Consider the following 19,479-nt stretch of genomic DNA (forward strand, 5'->3'; position numbering starts at 1 on the left):
TTTTAACTTCATCATGTGCCATGTTTCCTATAAATAACTTGTTATAGTCTTTGTGAGTTAATGGAAACTTCACTTTTATTTCCCGCTGGATCGACATCGTTTGAGGATGGAGACAGTGTAGCTGTTAGCTTCGAGCTAACCAGCACCTGACCAGACTCCTCCACACCAAAAACATACTTCGCAGGTCAACAAACGGGGCAAATATGTGCCTTTTGAATTGTTACTGTGCTAGGAGTGTTCAAATGGTGTCAACTTAGCAACTCTCGCTCGCATCGCTGACAGTGACGTCATCACTGTCATCGTTTACTGAAGCAGAGATGCTGGCTGTCTCAATTCGGCGGCTGCATCCATTGCAGTGCGCATTTGTGGGGTGCTGACGTCACAGCGGTGCGCGAAGGCTGTCCTAATTCCGAAAAACTTCCAACAAATGTGTCCGTTTCTCCTATTAGCAGAAAAGCTGAATCCGTGTACACTTCGCGTTTGATTATTAAAATTGAAGTTAAACTTATTTTCAACACGGAGAAGCCACGCGGGGCGAAAAAGGCCACCTTAAAATGTAGGTATAGTTGTATTTATTCATTTAAAACAGCTAAAAGCAGACATGTCAAGTGATATAGATTTGTGTCGAAATACAAAACCTCGACTGTAATGTTGAGCGACCTCCGTGCTCCAACCCTCTCTTTACCCCAAGGGAGAGACATATATCCGGCAATTGCAGACAGCTTCGTGCCTGGAGCTTTTTTCAACGTTTGAAAGTAAAACCTGACATCTTCTAATTTACCTTTTTAACTGCAATAAATTAATTATGTTCTATTAATGGCTGGCGAGAAAATTGAAGTACTATAAACATGTGCATCAATGAACAAATATTGTTTATTGCTGTTTTTTTTGTGTACATTTGCATGTTATTTGAAAATGTTTACTTCTATCAAGGATTGTTGTGATCTCGTGTTTAACTTTTATGGGGTTTTTTCTCTGTGCAGAATAATCAAGGAGGACTTGGACAACAATAGAGCAAAAATAAATGACACAAACACATTTATACCGGTTTGGATGATTATTTACTAACAAAGTATTTTTTTAACCTTAAAAATTAATAAACGTATGTACTGAAACTGCAGTTGTTGTGATTAATTTCCTCTGCCTTCATTGCAAATAGTTATACGATAATAGTAATATTATACTATTCCAATATTTACTGTTACTGGCTATAATGCAAGCAATGCGACACAATTAGAAAAGGACATCAATTGTGAATTGAATATTAATAAAGTATCTGCTAAATAAGAGATTGTGGCAGGGATAGACCGTGAGGACATTTTTTGGGACATCTTCTGGATTGTCTGCATGTTTTTAAAGGTACATATCTGATGATGTCCCCCTCCAACAAGCATTCACAAGCATAACAATCTATCATTAGGTGGCGACTTGTCCAGGGTGTACCCCGCCTTCTGCCCCATTGTAGCTGAGATAGGCGCCAGCACCCACCACGACCCCAAAAGGGAATAAGCGGTAGAAAATGGATGGATGGATGGGCTAATAATTAGGAATAACAGCTTTAAAACGCTTGTCAACATGTGACACATCTCCATGATCAGGGAAATCAGACTTGGGCGGTGTTGTGAGCTCTTAGCCACTTCCTCTGTGTGGCAGGGGCGTGGTCCACGCGTTCCCTGCGGGCGGGGTGTGTGCAGCGATCGGCCATGAAGCAGCTGACAGGTGAGTAGATGAGCTCAGCTGGAACGAGTTATCTAATCACCTGTTCCTTTATTAGCGGCGCGGGAAACCTTGAGGGAGGAGGACACAGGCGGAGCGGAGGACACACGCGGAGCGGAGGACGATCGACTGAAAAGCCGAAGAGAAGAAATAACTAAAAGGAACATTGTGGATTGCAAGTACGGGCTGAAAAGCCAAAACTGACATTTGTGTGAACAAACAGTATTTAAAAAGTGTAAACCTGCTTCGAATGTGCTGCTCCTTCCCTGTGCTCCCAGAAGAACAAGCAGGATCCTGCTACAGTGGCGCCCAACGAAAATAATAAGATGTCATCACCAACCCTGCAAACGCTGGGCCAAGCCTTGGCCGAGGTGTCGGCGGCAAGCCGGCTGCAGACCCAGGTGCTGCTGGCCTGGATGAGCCGCACAGAAACAGCGGGAGGCTCGGCCTCCATGGAGCGCATGGTGGAGGGGGAGGACGGCCTCCATGGAGCGCATGGTGGAGGGGGAGGACGCACAAACCTTCCTGGACGCGTTCGAGGCCACGGCTAGGTCGTGCAAATGGCCGGAGGAAGAATGGGGCGCGAGGCTGCTGCCGCTCCTGATGGGGGAGGCGCAGCGGCCGGCGTTGAGTCTCCCGGCGTCGGCCCGCACGCACTATGCCAACCAACGGCACGCCATCCTCGACCGGGCCGGCAGCAGCCCAGAAGATCACCGCCGAAGGTTCCGGGCCATGAAGCTGGCGTCGGAGGACGAGGCGACCCGGTGGCTCCAGCCCAACGGGCGGGACACCGAGATGTTGGAGGCGATGGTGCTGGAGCAATTCCTGGAGGGCATCCCGGTGAAAACCTCCAAGTGGGTGCGGTACCACAGTCCGCTGGATGTGGAAGCAGCGGTGAGAATGGCAGAGGAACACCTGGCGGTGCACCGGGAGATGATGACGGCAAGAACCGAGAAAACCGCCCCGGGGCCACGACAACGACTCGCCCCGATATGGGGAGGGGGGAACCAGACATACGGCGAGCCGGGAAAAATCACGGCCGAGAGACATGGTTCCCACACGAACACACTCACACGCACACAGACACACACATCACTGGGGGGCCCACAAGGGAATTATGGGGTGTCTTCCTGTGTGTTTCAGGGTCCCGGCGCTGCTGAGAGGGGGCTTCCCTCACGGAGTGCACCTCAAATACCAGGGCCGGTGTGCTGGGGGTGCGGACAACCTGGGCACATGCGCCGGGAGTGCTCGGTGATGGAGGCGGGGCAGTTGTTGCAGGTTGCCGGGCCTCCAGCATCCGCCCCCGATCTAGGAGAGACGTACGTCGTACCGGTAAGGATACAAGGGAGTACATACCGGGCGATGGTGGATTCGGGCTGCAGGCAGTCCATGATCCACCCAAACCTGGTTCGGCCCGGGGCTTTGGTGCATGCAACACGTATAAAAATTAGGTGCGTGCATGGGGATATACACGAATATCCGATTGTGCCAGTGGAAATTCTGTATAAAAAACAAAAGCATAAAGTTAAGGTTGCCGTAAGCGCGCAACTTACGCATCCTATAATTTTGGGAACGAATTGGCCGGGATTCAATCAATTGGTGACACATTGTGTGGGGGTGCGTTCACGGACAGTAGGCAAAGGGAGTATCCGCGCAGTTCTCAGCGGCGACGCAGTTTCATCCGGGAATGCCGGGCGGGAACTGGTGGGGGCTTCGCGGGAGGCCCCCCCGGTCCCCCGATGGCAACCTACGGAGGATTTTCCCCTCGAGCAGGCCCGTGATGAAACTTTGCGCGAGGCTTTGGATCAGGTCGATTTTGTGGACGGTCAGCTGGCGCGCTCGGGGAAAGCGCGGGTATTCCCCCATTTTTCCATTATTAGGGATATCGAGTGGGCCGTGGAAGAATACACCCACTTGTTGGTGCCAAAATGCCGCCGGGAAATGGTTTTCCAGGCGGCACATTTCAATCCCATGGCTGGCCATTTAGGATATGATAAAACACTTAATCGGGTCATGGTCCGATTCTATTGGCCGGGCCTCCGTGCAGACATACGCCGATGGTGCGCGGCCTGTCCGGACTGCCAGCGGGTGAACCCCGCAGCCACCCCAAAGGCGCCTTTACGCCCATTACCACTCATGGAGGTCCCGTTCGAAAGAATTGGGATGGACCTCATCGGACCATTTAACCCGAGCACACGGGGATACCGCTTTGTGTTAGTTCTGGTGGATTACGCAACGCGTTATCCTGAAGCAGTGCCGCTGCGCTCCATCTCCGCCAAGAGTGTGGCGCAAGCACTCTTCACGGTCATTTTCCGCGTCGGAATCCCGAAAGAGATTTTGACGGACCAGGGCACGTCCTTTATGTCACGCACGATAAAGGAACTTTACGGATTACTGGGGATTAAGGCCATCCGCACCAGCGTATACCATCCACAAACGGAGAGGTTTAACAAAACGCTTAAAACCATGATCCGTAAATTTATGCACGAGGACAAACAAAATTGGGATAAATGGTTGGACCCCCTAATGTTTGCGATGCAGGAGGTACCTCAGGCCTCCCTCGGTTTTGCACCGTTCAAGTTGCTGTACGGCCGAAGGCCCCGCGGAGTATCGGACGTCATTAAAGAAAGCTGGGAGGACAGTCCAAGCTCCAGCAAAAATGAGATTCAATATGTCTTGGACATGCGGGCAAAACTCCACAAGGTGGGGCACTTGTCACGTGAGAATTTGCGCCTTGCCCAAGAGCGTCAACAGCGCACGTATAATAAGCGGGCCCAACTGCGTAAATTTTCACCTGGAGAAAAAGTGCTTGTGTTGCTTCTAAGGGCTACTAGCGGATTCCCTTGTCTCCAGAGTCCCGAGAAAAACCGGCCTTTGCAACCAATTCGTGACACTTCCGTTTGGCTTGTTCGGTGCGCCGGCCACGTTCCAGCGCCTCATGGACCGAGTGCTGCGACCCCATGCGGCATACGCGGCTGCCTACCTGGATGATGTAATCATCCAGAGTAGCAGCTGGGAACAGCACATGCGGCGGGTGGGGGCGGTGCTCGAGTCCCTGAGGCGGGCGGGGCTCACAGCCAACCCGGCGAAGTGCGCCGTTGGCCAGAGGGAGGTACAGTATCTGGGGTACCACTTGGGGGGGGGGGACAGGTGCGGCCCCAGGTTGACAAAACGGCGGCCATCGCGCGCGGCCTGTCCACCTCCCAAGACGAAAAACGAGGTGAGGCAGTTTTTGGGATTGGCAGGCTATTACCGCCGGTTCATTCCCCAGTTCGCGGAATGGACCAGCCCACTGTCTGACCTCACCCGAAAGGGTGCTCCAGAACTGGTCCAGTGGACGGAGCAGTGCCAGCGGGCATTTGAGAAGGTAAAAGCAGCACTCTGTGAGGAACCGGTACTGCACATGCCAAATTTTAACATCCCTTTTTGTCTGCAGGCGGACGCGTCGAGTCGGGGACTGGGGGCGGTACCGTCACAGCGGGTGGAGGGCGCCGACCGCCCCGTACTGTACATCAGCCGGAAGCTTTCGGACCGGGAGGCGAGGTACAGCACAGTGGAGAGGGAGTGCCTCTCTCGCCCAGGGGAGGGGGGGAGTGGGCGCGGCCAGACGGGTGTCCGGCCTGAGTCTGGCGGTGGAGGCATGTGGCAGGGGCGTGGTGCACGCGTTCCCTGCGGGCGGGGTGTGTGCAGCGATCGGCCATGAAGCAGCTGACAGGTGAGTAGATGAGCCCAGCCGGAACGAGTTATCTAATCACCTGTTCCTTTATTAGCGGCGCGGGAAACCTTGAGGGAGGAGGACACAGGCGGAGCGGAGGACACACGCGGAGTGGAGGACGATCGACTGAAAAGCCGAAGTGTAGAAATAACTAAAAGGAACATTGTGGTTTGCAAGTACGGGCTGAAAAGCCAAAACTGACATTTGTGTGAACAAACAGTAATTAAAAAGTGTAAACCTGCTTCGAGTGTGCTGCTCTTTCCCTGTGCTCCCAGAAGAACAAGCAGGATCCTGCTACACTCTGGAATAAGGTAAAGGGACCAAGAGAACACAAACAAACTATTGGACATTCTTCTCTTCAATTCGTCATTAGTAAACCTCGGGCGACTGAGCAGCAGATACGTGACGTAAATGTAAGGCGGGGACAACTGACGTTAGCAGGAATTTTAGGTTAGGCTGTCCCAATTAATATCACTCCAGCTGCTGCTGGAGGACTCTCGCCAGGACCCACACTTTGTCAACCCCATGGACTGGGTCCTTGGAAGTATGCAGCCCCTGAATTGGAACACAGCTGCTGATTGTGCGTTATGGTAAATGTGCATGTGTAGCCAGGCTCTGCTTGTTATGTATAGATTTATCTTTTTTTTTTTTTTTTGTAATCTATAGAAGGGATGTCAAAAGTGTGGCCCGGAGGCCATTTGCGGCCCGCAGCTAATGTTTTAGAGGCCATTCCAAAAACACTATTCAAATAAGCAAAAACATAACAAAAGTGGAATAAAAAACAGGTGAAATGTAATTTAGAAAAAATTGCAATGTTAACTAACAAAACAAAGCTGTTTTTTTCTCTAAAAACTTTCATTGCTCAAAACATAATATTAACCCATCCAAGGCTTTGATTACTTCACATTAAATATTCCATTTTGAAAAAAAAAATTGTGGAAGATATTTTGTGTTTGCCATAATAAAACATAGTTTTCTTTGACGAAAAGGGCAGAATACAAAAACAATTTAAAAAAATTTAATTGACGGATGACTCGAGAGATTTAAGCGTTAAATAGATAATGTAGGTATCCCCTGGCACACGATTATCATAATTTCATGAGTGAATCAAACCACTTTTTACACTATTATACTAAAATAAATATACCTACAACTTATTAAATAAAAATGTAGAAAATCTACCGGCAGCGGTAAAGTTTAGATCCATGAAGGAAAGTAGAAAGTGAACTTATAACTGAATAGATTTACGTATGCATAATTATGTGTTTTTTTTTTTTTTTGTTTTTTTTTAATGAATTAAGTAACGTATATGACAACCTTTTTCCAAAACACAATATATAATGTGAGATATAACAGGATAATGCATAAATGTATCATTTGTTTTCAAAACGGTTACAAAAAAGTGGGACTCCAAAAATTTACTGTGGGACCCCATTTTTATGACTTGATGGGGTCCCTATGACCACATTTTGAAAATTCCTAGCGTCAACACTGATTGAAGTCTATAAAGTGCAAACTTTTGTTTTGAATAACATACTTCTGTAAATAAAAATGTAGTATTATATATCGTATCCAAATAAATAATGAAGTAAAACATTAAGAGGACTATAGTTTGTTTGAGTAAGTAGATGAAGTAAACACAGCCTTTTTCATTCACACACTTGACAGTGTGCAAAACAACTGCTCTACTGATGGCTCTACGCATTGTGCTTCTTTCTCATCATACATGGCATCGTCATACATATCTGGTGTATATGATTTCTCCATAGTGAGGTAATGTTTTTGCTTCTTGTTGTGTCTTATTCGCAGCTTAAATAATTGTATTTCTCGGCTGGAGGCTTCGGTTTCAGATGCTGGAACAAGTTTGTTGGGCGGATACCTTTTTTGAACAATCTTTGCACCATGCAGTCTTGTGTTCCACGCCTGTTGCCACAAAACCAAATACAGACAAAACTTTTCTTTTTTTCTTTTCTTTGAAACAAACCTCTCCCTCTTTTTAGCGTTAGCATTAGCCATGTTTTGCTATGTGAGTCGCTAAGGAAGTAAGGGAAACCTGCAAGCTACGGAAGCTCCTGAGGGGTAAAAAGTATGCCGGAGCAAGAGGAGAAAAAAAATAAATTTTTAAAATGTTTAAATCGTTTGCAGCAAAAAAAACTTAAATATATCAATGAAATCAATACATCACCCAGGCCTAATGAACCACACACGTTTGTAATTACTAACATCGTCACCTCTTTTTCATATAAAAAGTCCTGAGAAGTCATACCTGTAACTACCATAATTATGTAACAGTTAACACTTTTGCATCTATGTGTTTGATTTTATAGGTACACAGTAATGGGCTCCAGTGGGGAAAACCAATATCTTGATGCAACCGTGCATAATGAGTCGACCCACTACACAGTCAGTTGCTCCCTTGGGAAGAAAAAGGTAAGGCTCTCCTGAACTTTGTCCTCAACTTACGGGTTGTGTGTCATTGTGTTAGTCATCTCAAAAATTGTGTCATGATTTTTGTCATTTCTAGGCCGATCTCTCAAAGAAGGACGAGCTTAACAAAAAGAAGTATGAACTTTTACGGTGGCGCATTGTTTGCATTATATGAATAATCCTCTTTTTTTCAGGTTTCCAGTTAATTACTCTGGCAACAATCCAGGCAGAGTAAAGCGAGTTGTGTCGTCTAAGCGGAAGACACGTCATCTGAGGGTGGCTAGAAAGAAGCCGTCTGGCTCAGGCAAAGCACCTGATGCAGCAAATAAGGAAAGTAAAGTTCTTCAAGAGATGTTCGATATAGACCATCAGGAGTCGACAGCAAATGTAAACAGTCACCACAATACGGGAACGACTGGGTTTGAAGATGCTGACTCCATGAAACTTACTGAGGTCAGAAATACCAGTTAATAGATCAGGTTGTCAATTATTTAGAATTTCTTGTTAACTTTTTTGTTTTACAGCTTACAAGGGATCACAGCACAGTAAGTGAAGTGCTCCTAGGAAGAAACCTGAGGCTCCAAGTGGCCTTAACACTGTGGCAGAGACATTTTGGAGAGATGCTAACATACTTCTTCAGGTATTTTATGTTTCTTCAAAGGGTACCGACAATGAAATTCATAGGTTTTGACAAATAAATGTTACAATGTTAGATATTTGTATTAAACCATGCCAAAACATCAAACCATGACATTTTGACATGAGCTTGCATGCAGTTGTGTATGCCTCTTTTTGCAGGGTTTTGCAGTCTGGCATAAAAACACTGACGTGTGACATGCAGTGAAACAATTGCTGCTAAATCAGCTGTCTCTATGCACTCGCTGAATCGATCAGAGAGAGTACTTGTTGTGTTATCATTTTTTAATAGGCGTATTTTCAACCATGTCTAAAAAATTGAGGTGATGACTTCTCAATATATATCTAAACAGTTTACATTTTTAAAACATAAATTATGATAGTGTAGGACATGGTTTCATTTGCATTCTGGGAATGCCTCCAGAGACGGACATCTTGCAAACTGACTTAAAACACGATTTTTATTATGAGTTGGGAAATTGTGTTAGATGTAAATATAAATGGAATACAAAGACGGCGCTTGGATGGCAGCATATGTTGTTCCAAAACCTGTATGTACCTTTCAGCATTAATGGTGCATTCATAGATGTGTAAGTTACCCCATACCATCACAGATGCTGGCTTTTGAACTTTGCGTCGATAACAGTCTGGATGGTTCGCTTCTCCTTTGGTCCGGACGACACGATGTTGAATATTTCCAAAAACAATTTGAAATGTGGACTCGTCAGACCACGGAACACTTTTCCACTTTGCATCAGTCCATCTTAGATGATCTCGGGCCCAGAGAAGCTGGCGGCGTTTCTGGATGTTGTTGATAAATGGCTGTCGCGTTACATAGTAGAGCTTTAACTTGCACTTACAGATGTAGCGACAAACTGTATTTAGTGACAGTGGTTTTCTGAAGTGTTCCTGAGCCCATGTGGTGATAACCTTTAGAGATTGATGTCGGTTTTTGATACAGTGCCGTCTGAGGGATCGAAGGTCACGGTGATTCAATGTTGGTTTCCGGCCATGCCGCTTACGTGGAGTGATTTCTCCAGATTCTCTGAACTTTTTGATTAGGGCTGGGCGATATGGCCTTTTTTTAATATTGCGATATTTTTAGGCCATATCGCGATATACGATATATATATCTCGGTATTTTGCCTTAGCCTTGAATGAACACTTGATACATATGATCAAAGCAGTATGATGATTCTATGTGTCTACATTAAAACGTTTTTGTTCATACTGCATTAATATATGATCATTTGAAACGTTCATGCAGAGAAGGAAATCACAACTTAGTCAATTAACCGAAACTGTATTTATTAAAGTTATTAACAGGTGACTTTTCAAATGATGCTACATATCAGCAGTAATGCTATTTTTGGTAGCAACGCTTGTGCCCCACACTTGACAAATTAAAGTTGTCTATTTGACATATTCCCACTTGAAGCCAAACCACCGCCAGACGATGGACCCCGTGCTGTTTTTCTTGGGAATTAATTGTTCCTTCATTTGTTACCAGATTCGCACCTTCCTTTGCAACACTCCGCTAGCATCACGGCTAACGTTAGCCACGCTGCTACCTCTCTGCTGGGCGAGGGCGTATACTTGTGTGACGTATGACATGACAGTATGTGACGTATGTAAGAACCTGCGCTTACACTCTGTGAGAAGGAGACACAAGAAGGAGTGGGAAGAGCCTGTAGTGTAATGTCCGCAGCTAAAAACAACTGCGTGAGAACGTATACTCGAATATTACGATATAGTAATTTTCTATATCGCACAGAGACAAACCCGCGATATTTCGCGTATATCGATATATCGCCGAGCCCTACTTTTGATGATATTATGGACCGTAGATGTTGAAATCCCTAAATTTCTTGCAATTGCACTTTGAGAAACGTTGTTCTTAAACTGTTCGACTATTTGCTCACGCAGTTGTGGACAAAGGGGTGTACGTAAGTACCTCGCCCCATCCTTTCTTGTGAAAGACTGAGCATTTTTTGGGAAGCTGTTTTTATCATGGCACCCACCTGTTCCCAATTAGCCTGCACACCTGTGGGATGTTCCAAATAAGTGTTTGATGAGCATTCCTCAACTTTATTAGTATTTATTGCCACCTTTTCTGGAGCAATATCCAATACATATTATCTAGACCAGTGGTTCTCAAATGGGGGTACGCGTATCCCTGGGCGTACTTGAAGGTATGCCAAGGGGTACTTGAGATTTTTTTTAAATATTCTAAAAATAGCAACAATTCAAAAATCCTTTATAGATGTCTTTGTTGCGTAATACTTCAACAAAATATGAATGTAAATTCCTAAACTGTGAAAAGAAATGCAACAATGCAATTTTCAGTGTTGACAGCTATATTTTTGTGGATATGTTCCATAAATATTGATGTTAAAGATTTATTTTTTTGTGATGAAATGTTTAGAATTAAGTTCATGAATCAGATGGATCTCTATTACAATCCCCAAAGAGGGCACTTTAAGTTGATGATTTTTTCTATGTGTAGACATCTTTATTTATAATTGAATCACTTGTTTGATTTTCAACACGTTTTTAGTTATTTTTTATATCTTTTTTTCCATATAGTTCAAGAAAAAACACTACAAATGAACAATATTTAGCACTGTTATACAATTTAATAAATCAGAAACTGATGAGATAGTGCTATATTTTACTTCTTTATCTCTTTTTTTCAACCAAAAATGCTTTGCTCTGATTAGGGGGTACTTGAATAAAAAAATTGTTCACAGGGCGTACATCACTGAAAAAATGTTGAGAACTACTGATCTAGACCACAATCAATGTTTTAAATGTAAATTCAAATCATCATTGGTCCCCTTTTATTATGAGCCTAACATACAGTTGTTTCTCTTTTCGTCTCTGCTGCACAGAATCCAAGATACTGGTGTCTTTGTCGACATTCTCCCTCTAATAACCAAAAGGTAAAACATGACTGACCAGTACAAGTTAGAGAAATATTATTTTAGTCAACGTTTCTTTGCAGTATGGAGGAAGACTCCTCCAGCATTACTATCGGCTGTTGTGTGGACTTGTTCCCCTTGGTCCAGAATGTCCTCATCAGTCCATATGAAGAGTAAGTGCTAGTCTTGTAATCAGCAGCATAATCGTAGAATGAATGTAAGGCTTGGTCTTTTGTGAACACAGATATGTCCTCGTTGCTTTAACATGGATCAATTCCGTTTTGAAACGCTGGTGGGAAAAACTTAAAGGAAGTGGCTTCACTGGATCGACTGAGCTTCCTTTAGATAGGTATACCTTTTAAGTTATTTTATTTTGGGTCCAGTCTTTTAAAAGTGACTTATGCAATTAGGGGCCAATTCTCCCATGTGCTTAAGTGAAACAAGTTGCCAAACTGCATGGATTCTGGCTGTGCAGGTTTATACGCCTCAACTCAAACCCGGATTTCCACTACATGCGATCGAACAGCTGAGGAAAATATTGACATTGGAAACGTAAAAAACTACAACATAGCTGACGGGGAGAAGATGCAGTCGAAGTCATGGCACGTAAATAAGACCGACCACAGAGTGGCGCATCCTAAATAGACGGTCAGAAAGCGGCTTTCAGTTGGTCAGTAAAACATTGTCTATGCCAACTTGTGGCCAAAGAACCACATGCAATGTAGACCACAAAGAAGTGTTTTAGGTGTAGAATTTATTTTTTATTTTTACCCTTTTAAGTACTTTTGCCTCATTTACGCTGGGTGGGAGAATAGAAATGAAAGCAACGAGCGTAACTAAACTTTGAAAAATAACAGTTGGGACCTAATTTATTAAGATTGAAATACCATGCGGTAATCAGTGTATGCAATATATAAAAAAAGGGTGTACTATTAGTGGGTGTGTTGTGTGCGATTTGCTAACACTGCGTGTGCAATTGTTTGTATTTGGTCACGTGACTTCTTCCCAGTGGTGGTCAACCAAGCCAAGGTGGCTGTTGTGCAGCAGGCAGCGCACAAACTCTGAGTCCACAAAGGGGTTAGATATTGCTACAAAATACAGATCGGAGCAAAAAATCAACTATGCAATGGAATACATCCCTATACTTTTACTAAAAAAAGATTTGTCGAGTGATATCGAGGATTATCCGCCAGTGGATTTCCCAGACATTTTAAACTATCTTGCGCTCCAGACATCATTCTAGACGACAAAAGAAATGAAAACTTGGAAAAACATGGAGGTCTACAACTTCATTGTGTGTGGCTGGGTCAAAGACATTGATATCAAGACTCTCTTTGATAAATCATGCTTTATTAGTTTTGCTCGGGTAAGGTTGCATTTCATGTTTGTTGCCTTTTTGTTGCAAGGGCCGTGTACGAGTACGCGTGTTTTTCCCCATCAATCAAAATACAATTTAGATGTCATCATTGTGCATGTGCTGAAAACTTAATTTATGATTGCTGCCTTTGGGAAAAACTTAACTCTTTTAAGCATTCTTTTATTTAGACAAGACAAGTTGGTGCTTTACACAACACATGTAAAAAAAATGTGCTTTAAGAAAAACAAATAATATCAAGATAGTACTTAAATGAGAAATACAATCATTAAAAATATATCAAACAAACCTTTAACAAAGCGGTCACTGCAAACTTGTGCGTTCCTCAACTCTACTACCTGAGTGCGCACCACTTTTTTTGTCATCTTTCGTAAAATCTTGAATTTTTCCGCCCTTCTTGATTAGCTCTCGAAGAACTCTGAAGTAATGTTCATCCTTTTAGCGATTTGAATGGTCAGAACAACCGAAAACAACGCAAGCAATCGGCATTTTTCTTTGAGAACGGCTAATTGGCACCTAGTACCCTTTGAGAACCACCTTGCATAAATAATTAGCCCGATGTTATCACGTTCCGACCTGGGTCGCTTTGCTATATTTGCTACACCATTTTATGGGCATTTTTACAGCAGTGCATCTACGTTGACACCACTTTTTTGTATTTCTTTTTTTTTTACCGCAGAAGGTGCACGAGAGGGAGACTGCACTTACTGCGCTCAAAACGCAAAAATGCATACTTCAACAATTTTTTTTCATACAACAAATATTGTAATTATATATATTATATGTGGAAAAAAACAAACATCATTAAAAGATACTAAATGACACCAAAACGCATAAATTTATTGAGTTTTAATCAGCCCCTTAAGTCCTCTAGCAGCTATAAAAGTATGTTGCTGAAATGACAATGTGATTGACAATGTGTCTGATACTTTTTATTTCTACCTTCCAAAATGTTGACACACACGTAGGATGGAGCAAATGCTGATCCTGCAGTTGTGTGTGGAACGCCTTTCGAAATAAAACTCAAACTAGTGCTTGCAAAACGGCAATGAAGGTTGATAAGTCACATTGCATGTGCTAAATAATTATATTTGCACATTGTCCCATAATGTGGGCATTTTAATAATCATGATTTTTTGTATATTAATTAAGACAGACACGCAAAATGAATTGCATGTCCCACTCTGCTCACTTAAGAGACGCAATCCACAGCTTTGCGTGTGGTATCAACTTTGCACAAGTTTTAGTACACGCAAACCTTTAGTAATTTAGGCTTTTAAATGCAAACGGGAAGATAGAGCACATAGTTATTTGTGCAAGGCACGCCTTTTACAGTAGCAATGACAAGTGTGAACAGTAGCATGTTCACACTTGACAATTTTGAGACCAAATGAGAGCTGCATTTCAGTCTGCTTACAAGTGTGCTCGAGTGCTGCACGAGACAAGTGTCATGCTCATATGCAGGGGCGCCGCTAGGGATTTTGGGCCCCATGAAAATCTTTACAGGGCCCCCAACACATAATTTCATATAATTTCATCATCAGAGGTGGGTAGTAACGCGCTACATTTACTCCGTTACATTTACTTGAGTAACTTTTGGGATAAATTGTACTTCTACGAGTAGTTTTTATGCAACATACTTTTACTTGAGTATATTTATAGAGAAGAAACGCTACTTTTGCTCCGCTCCATTTATCTACATTCAGCTCACTACTCGCTACTTTTTTTTTATCGATCTATTAATGTTTGTTTTGGTTATGACAGAGCTTCAAAGTAGAATCTACGCATGCTTGCGTTTCACCAATCACATACAGTCACTGGTGACGTTAGACCAATCAAACAGAGCCAGGCAGTCACATGACCGTGATACGTAAAACCCGATTTAAACATGTTGACAAACTTATTGGGGTGTTACCATTTAGTGGTCAATTGTACGGAATATGTACTGTACTGTGCAATCTAATAATACAAGTTTCAATCAAAAGTGTAAGGGAAAAAAGACACTTTTTTATTTCAACCGTACCTCCCGTCAAAAGCCTAAAGACTGATCGCACAGTTCCTGTCTTCACAATAAAAGCGCCGCTCCATCGCGCCTGCGTTAACAAAATAAGAGTCTTCGAAAGCCAGAGCATACAAGCTATCAAGCTACGGTGTTTGCCGCCAATGTATTTCTTGTAAAGTGTTTAAAAACAAATATGGAAGCTGGACAGATAAGATGCCAAAAACCAACGACTTTCATGTGGTATTAGACAGAAAAGAGGAACTTGTTTTCTCCTCCATTTGCAAGTCATCAGAATCAGGTAATACACCAACTTATATTCTTGTCCTCATGAAAGATAAGAATCTATATGTTAAATATGCATGTATATTCATTAAAACACCTTCAACATGTTAACAAAAACGGCAAAATAAATAAATATAAATTATATACTGTATATATAAATGTATGTATATATATATATATATATATATATATATACATATATATATATATATATATATATATATACACACACATATATATATATATATATATATATATATATATATATATATATATATATATACTTTATGTATATATGATATGTGTGTGTATGTATATATATATATATGAGGTAGATCACCTCGACTTGGTCATTTATTAAGTAATTGATTAACGTTGAAAAACTTATTGGGGTGTTACCATTTTGTGGTCAATTGTACGGAATATGTACTGTACAATCTACTAATATAAGTTTTAATCAATCAATCAATCAAATCAATGAATGCCTACTGAGCCTATGGTGCTGTTAAGTTATTGTGGCTCAATGTGCCAATTTTTTATTTTATTTTAATGTACTATTATTCCATCCATCCATCCATTTTCTACCGCTTATTCCCTTTCGGGGTCGCGGGGGGATGTACTATTATTTAATATATATTATTGTTTTAGTTGCTTAAGAGATATTCCTGGCTCTGAATTTGCTCATTGCTATTTTTATGTTGTTGTGCAATATTTGTTGCCGTAATCAGGTTAGTCATCAGTTACTCAGTACTTGAGTAGTTTTTTCACAACATACTTTTTACTTTTACTCAAGTAAATATTTGGTTGACTACTCCTTACTTTTATTTGAGTAATAAATCTCTAAAGTAACAGTACTTTTACTTGAGTACAATTTCTGGCTACTCTACCCACCTCTGATCATCATTAGAGGCCTCTCTGGGCCCCCCTCCATCATGGGCCCCTAGAATAACCCCCTTTTTCGGCGCCCCTGCTCATATGTCACCAAATGTGAGCGAAACCTGGAAACCATTGAGTTAGAATGAAAAGATAAGAGGTACATGTGAATACAGGAGGTACACTTACCTGCTATATCTTTTCAACAAAGAGGTTGTGTTGCTTGTCAGAAACGTGTTCTTGCAGCCAGTTTTCCAAATTTTGCTTCTGAGTGACGTAAAACCATTCTCAGAAGGAACAGGTAGAAACACAGTCCAACAGAGAGGGAGCAGCTCTGTAAATTAGCCTGTAGCCTGGCTATTTGTGTCCCATGATGAAGAAGCACCTCAGCAGCCTGCAGTGCATACTGCACATCCTGTATGTCAGTGGTCTCCAACCACCGGGCCGTGGCTTATTAATTTATTATTTTTTTAACTTATTTTATTTTATTTTATTTATTTTTTTATTAAATCAACATAAAAAACACAAGATACACTTACAATTAGTGCACCAACCCCCAAAACCTCCCTTTTTCATGACAAAGAAAAATGAATAAATAAATAAAAAGAATCCCAAATTATCAAGCGTTGACCGGTCCGCAGCTACAAAAAGGTTGGGGACCACTGCTGTATGTGCATTGCTGAGCCACATGAATGGAAAGACTCTGAGTATTGATATCAGGAAGTTTGTTTTTTTCAGCATAAAGTACCGTTTCGGATAAACAACAGCAGCTGTGATTAAATGTGCGATGACAGGTGCTTTGACTCTGGATACCTTACAGTCATGTCTACTTAACAGTGTTGTTATGTGCAAGGCTGGACCTTGGATCAATGGTCAGTTGTTATTATTTTTAACTCTACCCCACTACCAGACAAGACACGCCTGAGAACCAAGAAAAATCTTTAGAAAATGGCAATAATATATGATAGAGGGGATAAAAATTACAGACAAACGCATAACCTTCCCTTAAATGCTCCTTCAACATTGGGACAATATAAGAACCAATTGCAGCTCAGGGTTGGATCTGTCTGATGTGGTGTACCAGTTTGTGACTTTGCCATTAAAACAGTGGGTGCAAGGTCGACTCAGCCAGGTTAATATAAAATAGCATGAGAGGTGGGAAAATAATCCAACAACTGTTTACTTTAATGTTAAGTTTGTCATTTAGCACAAAAATAAATTGTACTGTACAGGCTTGTAAATGTCAAGGTATGTGGGCTTGTACAAAGCCTGAGGGAGTTGAACGCCTCTGCCTTACATAGTTCCGGGCCCCCCTTGTGCAAGGTGTAGCACCCCAATGCCCCCGCCCATCAGGGTTACGATACCTCCATGAAAGAGTCAAAGAGAGGATGCGTTACCAGGCCCGGAGGAAGGCCGCAGCCCTCCTATGGAGTTAGGCCCGGAGGCAGGGCTCGTCAGCGAGCGCCTGGTGGCCGGGCTAGCCACGGAGCCCGGCCGGGCACAGCCCGAAGAAGATACGTGGACACACTTTCCTCTCCACCACGTGGGCCCACCACCCGCGGTTAACCCAGTTGCAAGCTACCAACAGGCCTGAAGGTCAGCGGCTATGGCTGTGGACGAGGCTAAGCAGAGGGTGTGGGAGCAGTTCGGGGAATCCATGGAGAAGGACTATTGGGCGGCACCAAAGTTGTTCTGGAAGACCTTACAGCACCTCAGGAGGGGGAAGCAGGAAATAATCCAAGCTGTGTACAGCAGGGATGGGACTCTGCTGAATCCAAGTGAGGAAGTCGTAGGGCGTTAGAAAGAGCACTTTGAGGAACTCCTGAACCCAACTTCATCAGACACACCCTCCCTGACAGGAGCGGAGCCTGAGGATGATTGGGGTTCGACGTCGATCTCTGGGAGTTAAGTCACTTAGGTAGTTAGACAACTCCACAGTGGAAAAGCTCTGGGGGTTGACGAGATCCGTCCAGAAATGCTGAAGGCTCTGGGTGTTGAGGGGCTGTCTTGGTTGGTCCTCCTTTTTAACACATGGTGTTGAAGTCTGGGACAGTGCCGAGGGAGTGGCAGACTGGGGTGGTGGTTCCCCTATTTAAAAAGGGGCACCAGAGGGTGTGTGCTAATTACAGGGGTATCACACTATTCAGCTTCTCTGGGAAAGTTTACGCCAAGGTGCTGGAAAGGGGGTCCAGCTGATAGCCCAACCTCAGATTCAAGAGGAGCAATGTGGATTCCGTCCTAGTCGTGGAACAAGTGACCAGCTCTTTACTCTTGCGGGAATCCTGGAGAAGACCTGGGAGTGAGCCTATTCAGTCTACATGTGCTTTGTGGATTTGGAGAAGGTGTATGACCGTGTCCCCCGGGAGATAGAATAGAATAGAATAGAGTTTTATTGTCATTATTGCAATGAACAGGTTCAAAGAACAACGAAATCGGAGCAGCTCCTCCTAAGGTGCATATACAATATGGTAGTATAAATTAAAAAAAATAAATAAATAAATAAAAAATAAATTAAAAAAAAAAAGATAGAGATGACAGATGTATCTATGTATACATACATAAAACATTATTTCACATTGTAGTCCAAAAAAATAGAAAAACATTTAAACATTACACATGAGGACATGATGGACATATGGACACTCAGTGCCTGTTTAGTGCTACTATGGCTCTTGGGTAAAAGCTATTTTTTAGTCTATTGGTGCTCGCTTTTAGCACCCTGTAGCGTCTGCCTGAGGGTAGCAGTTCCAGGTGGATGTGCCCGGGGTGGAATGGGTCTTTCAGGATGCTCTGTGCTTTCCTGAGACAGCGGGAGCTGTACAGGTCAGCCAGGGGGGGGAGGGGGCATCCGATTAACTTCTGGGCGGTCTTTATGACTCTCTGGAGCGCCGTTCTCTCTGCGGCCGTGCAGCTGCTGAACCACACGCAGATGCAGTAGGTCAGGATGCTCTCAATGGAGCACCGGTAGAAGGACACCAGCAGTTCCTGTGAGAGGTGGTTGTTCCTGAGTATTCTCAGGAAGTGCAGTCTCTGGTGTGCCTTCTTGATGGTAGCCGTGGTGTTGGTGCTCCAGGATAGGTCGTTGGCCAGGTGGACTCCCAGGGAGCGGTAGTCGGAGACCCTATCCACACAGTCACCACTGATGATCAGGGGCAGGATGTCCGTTTTTTTCCTCCTGAAGTCTATGACCAGCTCCTTGGTCTTGGAGGTGTTCAGGGCCAGGTTGTTGACTTTGCACCAATCCGACAGCTTCTCCACCTCATCCCGATATGCAGCCTCGTCTCCCTCCGAGATGAGCCCCACTACGGTGGTGTCATCCGCAAATTTGATGATGGAGTTGCTGGAGTGGGCAGGTGTGCAGTCGTATGTGTAGATGGAGTAGAGAAGGGGACTCAGCACGCAGCCTTGTGGAGAGCCGGTACTGAGGTGCAGGCTTGATGACATGTGGCGACCCAACTGCACCCTCTGGGGGCGGTTGGATAAGAAGTCCTTAATCCACATGCAGATGGAGTTCGAGAGACCCAGGTCTGAC

General features: G+C 43.5%; 1 protein-coding gene across 3 annotated transcripts in view; it reads left to right on the forward strand.

The window, feature by feature from the left end:
- The window catches only part of LOC133549584 (KATNB1-like protein 1), a 123,333-nt gene that overhangs the window by 93,990 nt on the left and 9,864 nt on the right, over positions 1–19,479 (forward strand). Inside the window, exons 1-8 of one of the 3 annotated variants that reach the window (XM_061895143.1) lie at positions 7,093–7,204; positions 7,759–7,861; positions 7,956–7,993; positions 8,053–8,311; positions 8,383–8,498; positions 11,386–11,436; positions 11,499–11,588; positions 11,660–11,764. In XM_061895143.1, coding sequence (XP_061751127.1) covers positions 7,158–7,204; positions 7,759–7,861; positions 7,956–7,993; positions 8,053–8,311; positions 8,383–8,498; positions 11,386–11,436; positions 11,499–11,588; positions 11,660–11,764 — 809 coding nt within the window. In that variant the 5' untranslated portion in view covers positions 7,093–7,157. Of the gene's footprint in view, positions 1–7,092; positions 7,205–7,758; positions 7,862–7,955; positions 7,994–8,052; positions 8,312–8,382; positions 8,499–11,385; positions 11,437–11,498; positions 11,589–11,659; positions 11,765–19,479 lie in introns of those variants that run through there. The other 2 variants (XM_061895144.1, XM_061895145.1) reach the window with 2 other exon arrangements.

The sequence above is a fragment of the Nerophis ophidion genome, linkage group LG03, assembly GCF_033978795.1.
Source record: "Nerophis ophidion isolate RoL-2023_Sa linkage group LG03, RoL_Noph_v1.0, whole genome shotgun sequence".
NCBI lineage: Eukaryota > Metazoa > Chordata > Actinopteri > Syngnathiformes > Syngnathidae > Nerophis > Nerophis ophidion.